General features: G+C 38.6%; 1 protein-coding gene across 4 annotated transcripts in view; it reads right to left on the bottom strand.

Moving 5' to 3' along the window:
• LOC111156870 (microtubule associated serine/threonine kinase family member 4) overlaps nucleotides 1-14,625 on the bottom strand; it is a 555,459-nt gene that overhangs the window by 49,112 nt on the left and 491,722 nt on the right. For all 4 annotated transcript variants that reach the window (XM_022517982.1, XM_022517984.1, XM_022517985.1 and 1 more), the window contains 4 exons: nucleotides 13,385-13,594; nucleotides 8,030-8,131; nucleotides 5,523-5,655; nucleotides 1,863-1,930 (listed from right to left, as the gene is read on the bottom strand). In XM_022517982.1, coding sequence (XP_022373690.1) covers nucleotides 1,863-1,930; nucleotides 5,523-5,655; nucleotides 8,030-8,131; nucleotides 13,385-13,594 — 513 coding nt within the window. The remainder of the gene's footprint in view (nucleotides 1-1,862; nucleotides 1,931-5,522; nucleotides 5,656-8,029; nucleotides 8,132-13,384; nucleotides 13,595-14,625) is intronic.

Here is a 14,625-nt window from a genome sequence, read left to right as displayed (position 1 = left end):
AGTAAAATGGGTTTGTTTGTTTGTTTGTTTGTTTGTTTTGGAAATATTCTTTCATACTCCACATATCTTAGGATTGAGAGGATGGACAGCCTCTTTGCTCCTTCTGCAGAGCACCCAGAGTTCTTTCCTGTAATTGTGGAAGAAACCCCATGAGTCTGAGGTGTTTGTCACCCTCCCCCACTGGATGCTGTCATCAGTTGACACACTGTCCCATTTATTGAAGGAAGACCTGGGTACCCAGCTTCCCACCTTCCTCTATGCTTCTCTCACTATCCTGGATGACTTCAGGGGCCATGCAGTGGCCTCTGGGCTTCTTGTGTTGCTTAACCAAACCACTCTTCTTCTTCTCTATTTCACCTAGGTTTCTGGCCACGGGCCCTGGGGTTTAGTCATCACTGCTAACGCCCTCTCTCAGAGGACATAATTCAAGACTGGAACCACTCACTTGTCTCACCATTCCACTCTGATGGGGCTCTGCAGCTTTGGACTCAAAGATCCTGTCCAAGGCCCACCTGTCTCATTAACTCTTCCCCACCCAGGGGACCTCATTCATGCCCATGGATGACTCCTACCCCATTCAGAACTCCACCAAAAACCCTCCAAGTGCCGGGAGATCCCACACCATGTATACGGATGCTAGTGTGATGGCTCTTCTTGAATGTCCCTAAAAAACTTAAGTCTACACTTATTCAAAATTATAATATTATAATTTTATTATTATTATTATATTATTATTATAATATTATATTCAAAATTCAAAGTTATAATATAATTATATAATATATATAATGTAATATAAAATTCAAAATTATAATAATTAGGATAAAGTTAACAAAACTATCATTTATTTAGCATGTAGTAATGTTGCTGATCTAACCATTTCACATAAATTATCTCATTTATTATTTTGTCACCTTTTATATTTATTTTACAGAAGAGGAAACTGAGGCACAGAGAAGATGCCCACAGTTAGTGAGAGATGCAGCCAGCTTTCAAATCCAGGCCATCTTACTCTAGAGCCTTAGCCCCCAAGCTACACAGCTGCCTCTCTTTCCTGACCACCCCCAACTTGCTTCAGCCTGGTTCCCCTTCTGGTGTTCACAATTAGGGACAACGGCACCAATATCCCAGAACTCTTCCTTGTGCCACTGCCAAGCCTCTTGAGTGGCTTCTCCATGGTCACCCCTATCTGCCCCCCCTCGCCCCATCTGTGATCTATACTGCCGTTGTAAGATTGTTTTTAAGCTGTAACTCTGACTGGGTCATCTTCCTGTCCGTCTGTCCCCACCCCACAAACACATACATTTCTTCCCAAGTTCAATAGCTTCTCACCATTCTTTGAAAGAAAAGATTTGACAAAGATGAACAGTAAGGACCTCTATGTCTGGTTTTGGCTCCCAGCTCTCCAGTCTCTATGATCTCCTTGCCCTTACCCTCAGATGCACTCTGATCCCTTGTGACACAGTCTTTGTGCAGGTTGTGCCCTGGGCCTGGAATGTTCCCTCCACGCCCTTCTCACCCTAGTAACTTCTCATACCACAGGTCCTGGGCCATTTCCTCAGGAGATCTTTTTGGATTGGGAAGACTGAGGTCACTCTCTGTCAATGTTATGTTTTAGTAGCACAGGGCCCTTTTTCTTTGTACATCTTCTTCGAGTTTAAAATTTTTATTTTTTGTGTATGGTTTCTTTTTATTAATCTCTCTCTCTTTGGAAAGAGGGGCTGAAATTATATGCTTACTGCCTTGCATATAGAAGCACAACACATGTTTATGGAAGAAATAAAGTTATTGACACACTGCAAATCTCCAGAAGCTGATAAACAGAAAAACCAACACCGTATTTCATCGAGAAAGATACTTACACTCACTGACTCATCTGTTTCTGGTGTTTCTGCTGTCCCACTATCATAGTTTCCCAACTGAGCCATTTCTAAATTTAAAAAACAAAACAAAACAAGGTTTAAGAGAATAGGACAATTTCAACTAGACAAGAAGTAACTTCTTCAATACTAAAAAAAAAATTAAAAAAAAATTACTCTATACTTCAATGTACCCATGGGAAAATCTCAAATCAAAAATGGCAAGACCTGATAACTGACATTCTGGAAATTGTTCAGGACATGCCCTTCCCTGGAACCCCATTTCTCACGAACACCTAGATCCTAAGTACTTCAGAGCTGGGCCTCTGCTTGAGCTAGCAGGACTGATTGGCCAACACAAACTTAGGGTTGGGGGGGCAGGGGTGTGTATGTAATAACTGTTCTTATCATCGGGTTCTCAAGAGAGGCACGTCTTCCCAGGCTCAGACAGGCATCGAAGACGCACTGACTCCAGCTCAGAGATGATCCTCAACTTGAGGTTGAATATTCCTCGTTCTGTTTCTTCACAGCCACTGAGCAATATCCCCTGCCTAGTACATGAAGAATTTGCAATTTTTCACAAACAAAGTAGTAGTTGTTGAGAGGGGCTGGACAACAAAAAGACTCAGCACACCACCATGATCAGCACATCCTAGGGACCTTTCACCCACAGGCTTTCCCCTCTGTAAAATGGGAACAACGTATTCATGTCTGAGAGTTTCTTGTAAGTATGACACAGGATATTCCTGTAGGGCTCTTAGCATATCGACTAACAAAAGTGAAGTGTTCACTTAATATTGATGGTTATTTATGATTATTAGTTACATCCTGTAAGTTAGTCAATCCTGGGCTGGATGCCACATGCCTGACACCAGCTTAAGTACTATCCTGGTGGGCTAGTTAAAAGAGACAAAACCAAAATAAAATTAAAAAAAAAAAAGAAAAAAGAAAACGAAAACGGCATTTAACTGCTCAGTCTACAATGGAATGCATCTCTAAGTCTATATAAGTAAACGAAGAAACCTAATTCATTTAATTGTTCATTTTAATTTTTATTTTTAAAGAAAAAAAGGTGTTTAATTAAAAAGAACATGAAGGAATTCTCTCCAAAATGCTGACAGGGAGTTAGTTATCTCTGAGTGGTAAGATCATAGGTACTTACATTTTCTAATTTTTCAAAATTGAACATGTATACTAAATTATATATATAGTAACTTATGCAAAAGTTATAGTTTTTAGTTACCTATTTTTGTATGCATCTAAAAGTAGTCCTTAGACTCTCATTTCATGTATTCATATTCTTAGAAATATCATTATCCTTTTTGGGAGAGATTACCCATAAAAGATATGAAGCAAAACAACACTGGAGTGTTGTCTTCGGATAAAAACCAACAAACTCCAGAATCTAAAATAACTGAAGACTGACACTAACTTTCCTAATTTACCAGTAGGGGAAATTCAAAAATAAAAATGAGCTTAGTACAAACCAGGTGATTTCTTAGTGTCATTCAAGCGATGTCAACTTCCTGTATGATGGGCACTTTAGATTGGGGGACTGGGAGGTGGGCACAAATGTATTCACTCTCAGGGACTCTTAAGGATAAGATGGATTTTAATATCTTTTAAACAAAAGAGCAACAGTACCTAAAATTTATTACGCATTACTGCATCTTGGGGGGAGAGATGAACTCCTATAATCCTAAAAACAACTCTACAAATAGGTCCCATTTCCCTGGTTTTATGGAAAGAATACTGAGGCACAAAGGCTCATCAGCTGCAGGGTCAAGGTCATGGCCCACAGGGCTGGGGCCAGGGTGCAGACCTGAGCTTTTCCACTCCCCACCCTTACCCCCAACCTTCAAAGCTCAGGCTGTAGGTCTGTTAGTGTAAATGTTGACAAGAAGGGGTAATAAATGTAGATGAGAGTCTAAATAATGGCATGTTAAGGGGTAACAAAGAGATAAAAAATCACCGTCAGATCGGAATCAAGAATATGAAGCATCAAGAGTTAAAAACACGACTCCCAGCGATAAATTTGTATCACTAAACTCAAAACTTGTCCAAGATCACCATTAAGATTTTTTTTTTAGAGTCTCTATAAAGGCACATAAATGGGCCTCAGATGATTCACCTACCAAAGTTCAGCCCACAGTGATCTTTACTGCCGGGTTAAGAAAACTGCAAAGAGCCCACTCACTCTACAGTTCAAGGGCTGAACCAACCTCAACTCTACCAGCGTGAACAGTCACTCTAATATACTTTGACAGCCTTCCCACTCCAATTATTTTCATAAAAAAAAAAAAATTAAAAGATGGCTGTTTTAAATAGGATTTCTGCTAAATAACTATTATCTGGGAAATACATATTATTTGCAAGCAGTGAGTAGTAATGGAATGGAACCAGGAGTCAGCTTTTGAAGCAGGAAGCTAAGGCATCGTTTTGCAATGCCTGAAGAGATTTTTAAAACTCATCTAAATACCATTAAACATCTGCCCTTTTTATTTCATTGATTTAAACCATTTCTGAAGACTCATGATTCAAAAAGGTAAAGATGGTAATTTAAAAGCCATGGGGAAAATATCTCTCCCCAGGGAACTTTTCAGGAAAAGCAGCCACCAGCCTCTGATAAGTGATGAATCTGATGTGGTATTGCTTTCAGGACAATATAAATTTATCTGGCATTATCTCCCAGGAATGCATGCATCATTTCACTGGAAGCAAAGATCCGATGGCCGTAAGAGCAAACAAAGCGGGGGAAAACAGGAGAGCAGGGCAGAGAGCAGCAGGTTCCCTGGCTTTAGATGGGAAAATATCTGTGCCAACAGTTACCATCATTACAAACAATTGAGCAAGATAAACGCTGTTTGCAAATTCAATTTTAAGAACCAGGAAGAGGATTTCGAATGAAGGAGTCTTTGATTGCTTTTGACTCTTTTTAGGCGGTATGTAATTTAAGTGTTTTAAAGGCTAATCCAAATAATAGAGAGCAGGAAAGGGTTGGGGGCAGAGGAGTAGTTTACTGGTATTAGATTTTTAAAAAACCACTAACAAGGTGCTTAGTCTTCTGTGTATTTAATAACATTAGACCTGTAAGCTTTCAGAAACATTTTCCCCCCACTGGCCTTCCTGTATATTACCATTTTTCACAATTTTTTGTTACATGCAAAAATCTACCTACCACCACTGTGCCTCGTCTAAATCTATCATCAGTTGCATTACTCCCCAATTACTTTAAATGTCACTTTTAAATTAATTATAATTAATTTCTTTAGCAACATCTTCAAAATTAAAAGTACACTTGAGAAGAACCCTACTGAGCTTCGCAAGAGAAAAAATACTCAGAGAAGTCTGTAATCTGAACCCTCTCAGGATGCTGTGGTATTGTCAGGCTGAGAGACCTCTGGGATTTCAAGGCCTTAGCCCCACACTCTAGGTAGAACACAAAATGGGTCAGGTTCACCCGCTCTTTGGGACTCAACGTAGTGAGTTGTGAACCCTATAGTGAAGGGCTGCTTTCTTTCTTTAAAGCACAACTGGTTCCCCAAATTTGTACTTTTCAACAGATGGAGCTAGATCATGTGGAAAAGGTAAAGACTTGCTAAGCTCTTGTCTGAAGTCGTAGTGCACAGTCAAGTGAAAAGTCAGCCCAACCAAGGTACGTACCTTCCAAAGGATCCTTATTGAGCCCCAGCTGGCTAATGATGTACCTGGGAATGTCGGTTTTAATACCCTGTCCTTCTTTTGCATGGCCTTCTGCTGCTTCCAATAGGTAGTAAAATTCTTCAGGATCAAATTCCTAGCAGAAGACAAACACAGATGTATACTTATTTGAGCCAAAATTCTCTGAGGTTTTATTACATAAATTCCTCTCACAATAAAATTTGCTCAATATACACATTTGCGGGTTATTTATGCAGGAAGGAAGTAAATGACTTTTTAAAAAGTACGCAATTCTTATTTCATATGTGAAGGCTTTCATATTCTAAGGCAATGCATGCATGTCCTTGGTAACTCATAGAGGAACCACTTCCAATTTCCTTAAAATGCAACCTTGAAGATATCCTATTGCTATCTTATTGAAAATGAACATGTCTAAAATTCAAATAATGCTTTTTTTAGTAAAATTTTTAAATCCAAAATCTCATCCAGAAGATTCAGTTTCTCTCTTTGCATAAACAGCCTCAAAAGGAGTAATGCTAGAATCCATATTCTCAAAGGTTTTGCAGGAAACTCCATTAGTACAAAAGGGTGCAAAAGTATTTTTTTTTAAATATCAAAATTACCACTTTTTGTCAGTACATTCTAAAATTAAGTTAATATTCATGATATGTGAAGATTAAGAAAGACAAAATTACAAAACTAATGCTATTACCTGTGTCTATTTTTAAAATTTGGTAGCACATTTTGCCTATATATTTTATTCTCTTTGGTTGCTACTTCTAGGATGTAATAAAAATCTTTAGAGTTCTATCACTCTAAATCGATGTCATAGGTTTACTTGTTGTATACAATTATGTTTGCAGATTTAAACCACAGAGGCTATTTTTAGTTAAATTTCCTAGATTTTATCCCCTCAAGATGTTTCCCATTTTGATTAGTACCCCAACTAGACAACTTTAGAATATCAGCATTTCACCTAAGAATCACTCAAGGGTTTCTAAAGGCCATGTAAAAAAAAATCTTGCTGCAAATGGAGGAAAGTCAAAACCAACATATACACTCAGCGCCCTTTTTAGAAACCTACAATGACACAAAGCGCAGGCCTGAAACAGCAGGCCTAACTAAGACCACTGGTTGGAAACCAACCCCTTAAACTCTGAAGCTCCAGTTTCATTTGAGCTTTAATAGTGCTGAGAACAGTAACATTTTCAATTCTACTCTTAAGTTCACCTGTTTCTATCCCTGAAAGGTTATACTTTTACTTTTTCACTTTTGGTGAGGAGGGATTACTGAAAAAATTCATTTCCTCTTTTAAGGCAAAATCTTCTATTAGCATATCTGTGGCTGTCCAGAGAAACAAGTTTTAATGCTAAATGCTATTTTCCCCCCAAATGAAACAAATACAGGAAGTACAAACATGTGGTGCATAATTCAAAAAAAGTACAATGGGAGACGTAGTACAAAATGAGACTTCCTTTTGCCTGCATTTGCCAGTCACACGGTTCTCTCAGAGTATTTGTTCCCCTTTATCCTTCCAGAGACAATGCCAAATGGTGCTTTTGAATCTGTGGTTCTAAGGGTCCTGGCCACTGATGGAAACACCTACTCCGCCATGCCCCTCCCCATTTCCTCAAGATTTCCCCTCTCACATGACTCACTGTGCATTGGTATATATTTATGGGGCTTGTGAACATTTCACTATTATAAAAAGCTATGCATGTTAATCAAAATAAGGTCAAAACCCTAGCAATACCACCCGATATGTATATGTGTGAATGTATCATTCTGAAAAGCCATACTGCATGGAGTGTTACCAATACTTTAATGGCTAGCAGAACTTAAAAGTGAGTGCTGATACTATGTTAAGCCCCTTAAAACTAGTCTTATCTTCAAAGCTTCATATTTGTTCACAGTGTGGACTGAAATTTCAGCCAAAATTACATGAAAGAAAAATTGTAAAGTAGGAAAATGACCAAGGACAATATAATGGACCAAATGAACTCATCTCTGAAAGTTTTTCTTCTTCCAGTCTATATGGGACGCTACTATACTCTCCCAAGTGGGTTGCTGCCGAGCATCTGTTTCTAACGTGCCGCATTTTAAGAACAAATACCAGTAACTGCAGGTTATGATAAACCCTCTCTCTGATTTCCCTCTCTGCATCTTGCCAACTCCAAAAAAGTGAGGCCCAGCAAGTGTTTTAAATGAGCTGTCACACAGTAATGGTGCTGAGATAAGATTAAGCCCATTAGTTCACGATGATATTTCCACTTCGAACAGAATGTGATATGATTATCATTCAATACAGCACAAGTCCTAGAATTTTTACTTAAAACCAGAAAACAAAATTATATGGGGATGTGCTCATAAACATTCACAAGTTGTAGCTCCTGTGCACTCTTTCCATTTAACTCTGGTCTTTGAAGGCAAATGAAACTGGAGGTTTCTGATGGTCACTGCTTTCCCACAGTTAACAATAAATAATGGATTTCCATCTAGGGGCAACTTACCAGGCACTCCAATAACCGAGCTGGGCGGGCAATAACAATTAGGATCTTTCGAACTAGTTGTTTAATAAATGCCAATTCTCCACTTTCTGAACGATCATGAGCCTGTGAGAAAGCAACGAAAAGAAAGGTGAGACAGGGTTGCTCTACTAAATGGAAAAGGAAATCAGCCAAGTACATTAACCAGATAATTGCAAATATTTGAAAATCAAGTGATTTAGAAAATACTTTTCAAGGATTGATAAGCGAACATTATCGCTTCACAAATGGACACCATTAAACTTCTTTATCTACAAAATGGCTCTATTAGCTAAATTTCATCTGTAAAACTTTGATTTATTCTGTGTTAAAAATCAAACATCGAAACTCTCAATGTGAACCATGAATGATGGAGAGATTAACAGATTATGACACATTAAGCCCATGGTACACGTGGAGTGAGGGGCAGATAAGGAGACTTGATTTGCCAGATGTTGCAAAATGAAGTATGAAATGGCTAATATAGTGAAGGTCTGCTTTTGTTATTGTCGGCATTTAACATATTTATGTTATGAAATAGATTTTACATGTGTACCACAATTAGCTTATAAATTCACTATGTTATAATGTGTAAGAAGCATGCATTGCTTACTTCAAATGTTAGGGGGATAACATTTATACTCAGACACACACATACAAATTTGGTTTCATATATTGAATAAATAATACCTAGGCACTCAACTCAGTAAAATTTAACTGACTTTCCATCTTTTTAAATTTTATGTTACATGCTGCCTCATCAAGCACAAAAAATATCCTGAGAATAAAACTCAGTTTGAATCATTTAAATTTTCAATGATATTTTCTTGAAGAAATGAGGTAAATCAGTATCAAGGCAGTCATAAAACCAAAGTTGTACAAGTTTAAACATGTAAACTTTTATGCCAACTCACTTTAAGGCTGTCATAATTTTTAAATTGTCATGATTTACTTTCCTCTAGGGACTAAAAAAACACACATCGAGAAGATGCTGGTACAATAGAACATAATTTCACAGACATACTAATAAATATTTAAAATCATTCTTGAAGGTGCTTTAGTCTAAGAACCAACCCTCTCATGAAAAGAAGTGGCAGACTAAATCTGTGAAAAATTATTAAACTTAGTGGTAACAGGTCTACGAATTTTAAGCCATCAAATCAAAGGCAACTTTCCAAAATGTAGGTATAGGAAACATATATAGGTTAAAGCAAAAGAGCCAACATTTCAAAGAAAAAAAAACACAGGGGAAAATGACCGCTGGTGAATAATTGTGGAACAGAATGCGTTTAAAAAAAAACCAACTTGTAGCAACAACTACAGGTCCTAGCAATTGGTTGGGATGTTAAGACATGTATAAGGAGTTATACGTAATATTTAAACTGCCTTAGGTTTTCTTTCCAATTTTTGTTTTACACCAAAGAGAGACTTTGGAAGAGATAACAAATGCCAAGAAGCATGGTTATATGCCTTCTTTATAGCTTCTTCTTAATCAAAACTAAACAGAAAATCTTACAGATGAAACAAAAAAGCCACCTAACTTCGTGATTGACAATGTGGGCTACATACAGAATTTCCTCTTACTGTACTAATTACTGCTTTACAAATTCAGGAATATAAAGAAAATCTAAAAAGCCCGAATGTGTTTTGCTGAACTCTTCAAAGAGAAAAAAGAACTCTGTATCTTAAAAAATCTTTAGTTAGTTTAGATTACACAAATTCCATTTTAAAAACTGTAAAAATAATCAGTTCATTCCTACTTCTTACTTCTAAGAATTATCAGCTGTAACTAAGGCCAAAACACACAATGGGTAATGTTAACTCAAACAACATTTTATCTACTAACAGTATTGGGAAGGGAGTTTTGTTAAGACAACACCAAACAAAATTATACAGTTAGCATGAGAAGAGAGAGAGTTTCCAGGCTGCCAACAGCAAGCGCCAACACTAATGGATACCCTGTGTTTGTATTTTAAGTGTTGGCTGCTATAAAAAATACTGAGACCCATATTTGAGTAGGTTATAGTTTCCTATGTATAGTATTTTCTTTGGCAAATACACCTAAGAGAGAAAACACAGGGAGACATAAAAGCATTCATCTGGAATTGACCTAGACCTGGGGACTTTAAAAAGACATCAGTTAAATCAAGCTGTTCAAAGCTGCAGGGGGACCCTGCCTGGGTCTGCAAAAAACTGACAATGGGGAAAGTAGCCAGGAGATACCCTGCAGGCACACAATGCCACAGCTGGGAAGTGACAACAACTGCATCCTGGGGAAGGCCAAGGCAATTCCCATAATAAGACTCCATCTAAAAGGCACAAGTTCCCCTGTGACTGTTTAGCTCCAAACCCTGGAAGGACACTGTTGATGCGATTCTGAAGACTGTTTCAATTTTCCCACAAGGGAAAAAAAAAAAAAAAAAAAAAGGACTGAAGGAAATGTTTATCTGTGAAGATAAATAAGAAATTCCTATTCATAACCAAAACTTGCTCTTCATACCACAAATATACATGCTTCTCTGCTGAAAAGACAAATTTTCCTAAAAACCAACAATTAATTAACTAATCACTTTTTTTTGAGAAAGAGAAAGAAAGAGAGCATGTGAGGGGCAGGGAGAGGAGAAAGAATCTTAAGCAGGCCTCAACCTGCTTGGACCCAGCGTGGAGCCCAACACAGGGCTTCATCTCAGGTCCCTGAGATCATGACCTGAGCTGAGATCAGGAGTTGGACGCTTAACCAACTGAGCCATCCAGGCAACCTCAAAATCAACAATTTTTGTCTCTTACATGGTGCATTCACATGATTTTTGAAAGCTATGAATTTTTTTTTAATAACTGCCATGAAACAATCTGCCAGGTCTGTTAAACAGAAATAAAATTCAGTGTGTGTGGGGAGGGGTTAAAGATTTTATTTATTTGTTTTAGAGATACAGAGAAAGAAAGAGAGAGTATGAGCAGGAGGGAGGGGCAGAAGGAGACGGACAGGAGACTCCACGCTGAGTGCAGAATCCAGTGTGGGGCTGACCCCACAACCCCAAGATCAGGACCTGAGCTGAAATCAACAGTTGGATGGCCAACTGACTGAGCCATCCAGGAACCCCACTGGGGGCAGATTTCAAAGCAAATCACTCTGGACATTGATTCTATCCTTTTCAGAGAAAGCCTCTGAAGGCATGAAAAAGGCAGGACTAAACTAGTAATTTTAGTAATATTCTGGGACATGTATGTGGAATTACAGGAGTATCTCACAGAAGCTGACTATACAGATACTCTCTTATCTGCTTCTTCTGTTTAAAAATGCACTATTTGGGGCGCCTGGGTGGTTCAGTTGGTTAAGCATCTGCCTTCAGCTCAAGTCATGAGTTTAGGGTCTTAGGCTCAAGTCCTGCGTCGGGCTCCCTACTCAGCAGGGACCCTGCTTCTCCCTCTGAGCCCCCTCTCCTTTCAAAGAGCCCTCTCATGCTGTTTAAGTGAAACCCCAAAACAGATCATTACAAAATGCATTGTGCTCAATGGGCCATGTTAGGGTTTTTACTTGTAGGCGGAATGGAGTCACTGAAGACTCTTAGATAGATGTTCTTATAGCCTCATAGGAGCAAGAATGTGGGGGTTAGGATTACCGCCTTGGTGGAGAGATACTCAACAGCCAGGCAGACACATGAATTTGAAATCTAAGAGAGAGCTGCTGATCTGAGATGCAGAATGGAAGCCATTAGAGTTCATGGGTCTTTAAGATAGCCAACAAGATATCTCAAGTGGGGAGGAGCCGTGGGCCACCAATCAGATATGGGAAAGCTAACTTCCAGAAAACACAAGTTAGAAGAGCCCTTGGAAGAAGCAGAGAAGAAACCGAGGTACCAAGAATAAGAATATCTTGAAAGGAGGGGGAGGGGTTAGCAAGAGAGAAAGGGAAAACTTTAGTATTGCTAAATCTAATAATATTCAGTTAAACAGGCTGCTCTGAGAGAATGTGTGGTGGATAGGACAATAAGGAGGAGAATCGACTTCAATGAGTTCAGTGAGAGGAGGTCAGAAGCCATTCACTCCACAAGCGTTCTCCTATGAGTTAGACGTTATTCTAGATGCACAAAACAGACAAAATCCCTGCCCACACGGCCACTATAGCCTATGCTGCAGGCAGTCCCTGAGCCATCAGTCTGTGATGACGTGAGTAAAGTTACTGAGAGTAAGCACTTAGCAGCTCTTATATTTTTACATTGCTTATACATCCAAATGCACGATCATTTTCCTATACATTTATTTTCATTTTAATATGCGGAAGAACAGGTGCAAGACAAATTGGAAATGAACACCAAAACCCAAAAACAACGTATTTACCAGCCCTAAAATATGGTGAGAAACACTGCCTTAATGGACCACGATAGGCTGAAATATGAGTAATGGGAACAAAGTACAGAAAACTCTGTCGGGATGTTGGGATGGGGAAGAAAAGAAAAATAGTGGCTGTCGGTCAGAGAGAGATCTCACCAGAACTAAACTCAGTTGGGGCAGACTGATAATTTCCAGAAAACTAGGATGCTACTATTTTCCTTCAGGTCCACGCAATTATTTACATATTCACGGTTAGAGAAAAACACGTACAATCATGCTGACATGGGCATAGCTTCTGCCCTGTGAGGTAGAGAACTACAATACCGAATATATAGGCTAAACAGGTTTTACTTATAGGTTGTGGCTGATCAATTTCAGTCAGTAGAGCAATATATACACTAATTGCATTCTACCATACACATTCCTTCCTGTCCTGGTTGTTATCAGGAGCTAAGCAATCAAGGGGTTGGCTCAGGCAGGCCCTATGTTTATCTGTCTTTTGGAAATTGGATATTTCGTTAGAAGAGGAACTGACACTAATGAAAATATAAGTTACCATTTACTGCCCAATACCACGTGCAGATCAATTAATAGGACACAGGCCTGGAAGAAGCCAGCCGTTTTCCATTTAGCTTTTTCAGATATTAGGACTAGATAGCATCCTCAAATAACACACACGTACTCAGGCAATTTATAACTTTATGGTTGGGGGTAGGGGGAAAAATCACTGCCTCAAAATCCTTCACAATCTACTTATCCCAGAGCCATAGATGGTTAGATCCTGAGGTTCCTATAATGGTTATTACATTAACTTTCTATTACTATAAATGATGATGACAATCAATTTATAGAAAGTAGCAATCAGTTTTTTCTTCTTCTTCGCTTCCCTCCAAATATGAACTCTATCTCACGGTTAAAACGTGTAAGCAAATGCACTCATGAAATTTCTCTTTTTTCAGCAGAAAAGCAAAACGAATCAGAAAACTTTACATGGTATGTGGTTCATACCTCTTGTAGCAATTTATCTAATTTGTGCTGTAATTCAAGGAAGTATCGTGAGGTGATGAGACCCTGGTGGGATTTATCCAAGCAATCTCGAGCCAGTTCAATAATCTGATGGTGAGTGAAACTAAGGACTCCATCTGCTAGAGGAAGTACGTGGTCAGGGGAGTAGCTGGTGATAATTTCCTTCAGACGTTCTTCCATCTGAGCTGTAGCCTAGTTAGAGAAGACGTGCACACACAGATGAAATACAACAAAACACACATACGGACAATCATCACATTTATGTAGCATTTTCAGAGGCCTCCACAAATTATGAAACAGATTTCTCAAAACTAATTGTGTATACACAACATCCTTATATACTTGTCAAAACCCACAGAATACACCTCCAGGTGTGAACCTTAAATGTTAACTACGGACTTGGGGTGATTATGATGTGTCAAGGCAGGTTCATCGATTGTTAATAAATGGACCGCTCTGATGGGGGATATTCCTGGGGGGAGGGTATTTGGATGGGTGTGCTAGAATGGGGAGGGTGTTGCGGAGGCATGGTCGGGGGTATATGGCAATTCTTGGTACTTTCAGTTCAACTGCACTGTGAACCTAAAACTGCTCTAAAAAATAGTCTGTTTTTTTAAAAAAATTATGTAAATTCAATTATCAAATACTGTATGTTAGTTTCAGAGGTAGAATTCAGTGATTTATCAGTTGGATATAACAACTAATGCTCATTTGAATTTTTTTTTTTTTTTAAAGCAGCAACAGCAGCCTTGTCTCATGGAAGAAAGATGTGAAGGGAAACTGACTATCCAAGGGTGATAATGATTTTTTTTCTATCCTATCAAATATAAAATGGTCTATGTCAGCTTCTTCAAATAAGCCAAACAATACTGTGCATTGTTATGTTTTCATTTTAAATCGTGGGCTCTTTCTTTCACATGGATGTTCAACAATATCCAGTTAAATTTTTACCTATTCAAAACTCAGGACTGTTGCTGGAATTCCGCAGGGTGGGCCAAGAGTCATTTTGTTCAGTAGGTTTAAATGCAGCAGGAACATCCTTACCCTTCTCTCAAAAAGCTACATCTTGTACAAAAGGCCAAGGAGATTCCTTGGGTACATCTATCAAAAATTTCCTTTGCAACTCTGATTTCATTTTCTGTGATGCCCTAGTGTCTAATCAGTATCCCCTGGTTATATTAATTATCTATGCAGAGAGGGGTGCCCTCTGCCTCCTGCTCCTC

This window comes from Enhydra lutris, unplaced genomic scaffold, assembly GCF_002288905.1.
Source record: "Enhydra lutris kenyoni isolate GAN:26980312 unplaced genomic scaffold, ASM228890v2 scaffoldscaffold50, whole genome shotgun sequence".
Lineage (NCBI taxonomy): Eukaryota > Metazoa > Chordata > Mammalia > Carnivora > Mustelidae > Enhydra > Enhydra lutris.
This window is presented reverse-complemented; position numbering and strand designations above follow the sequence as displayed.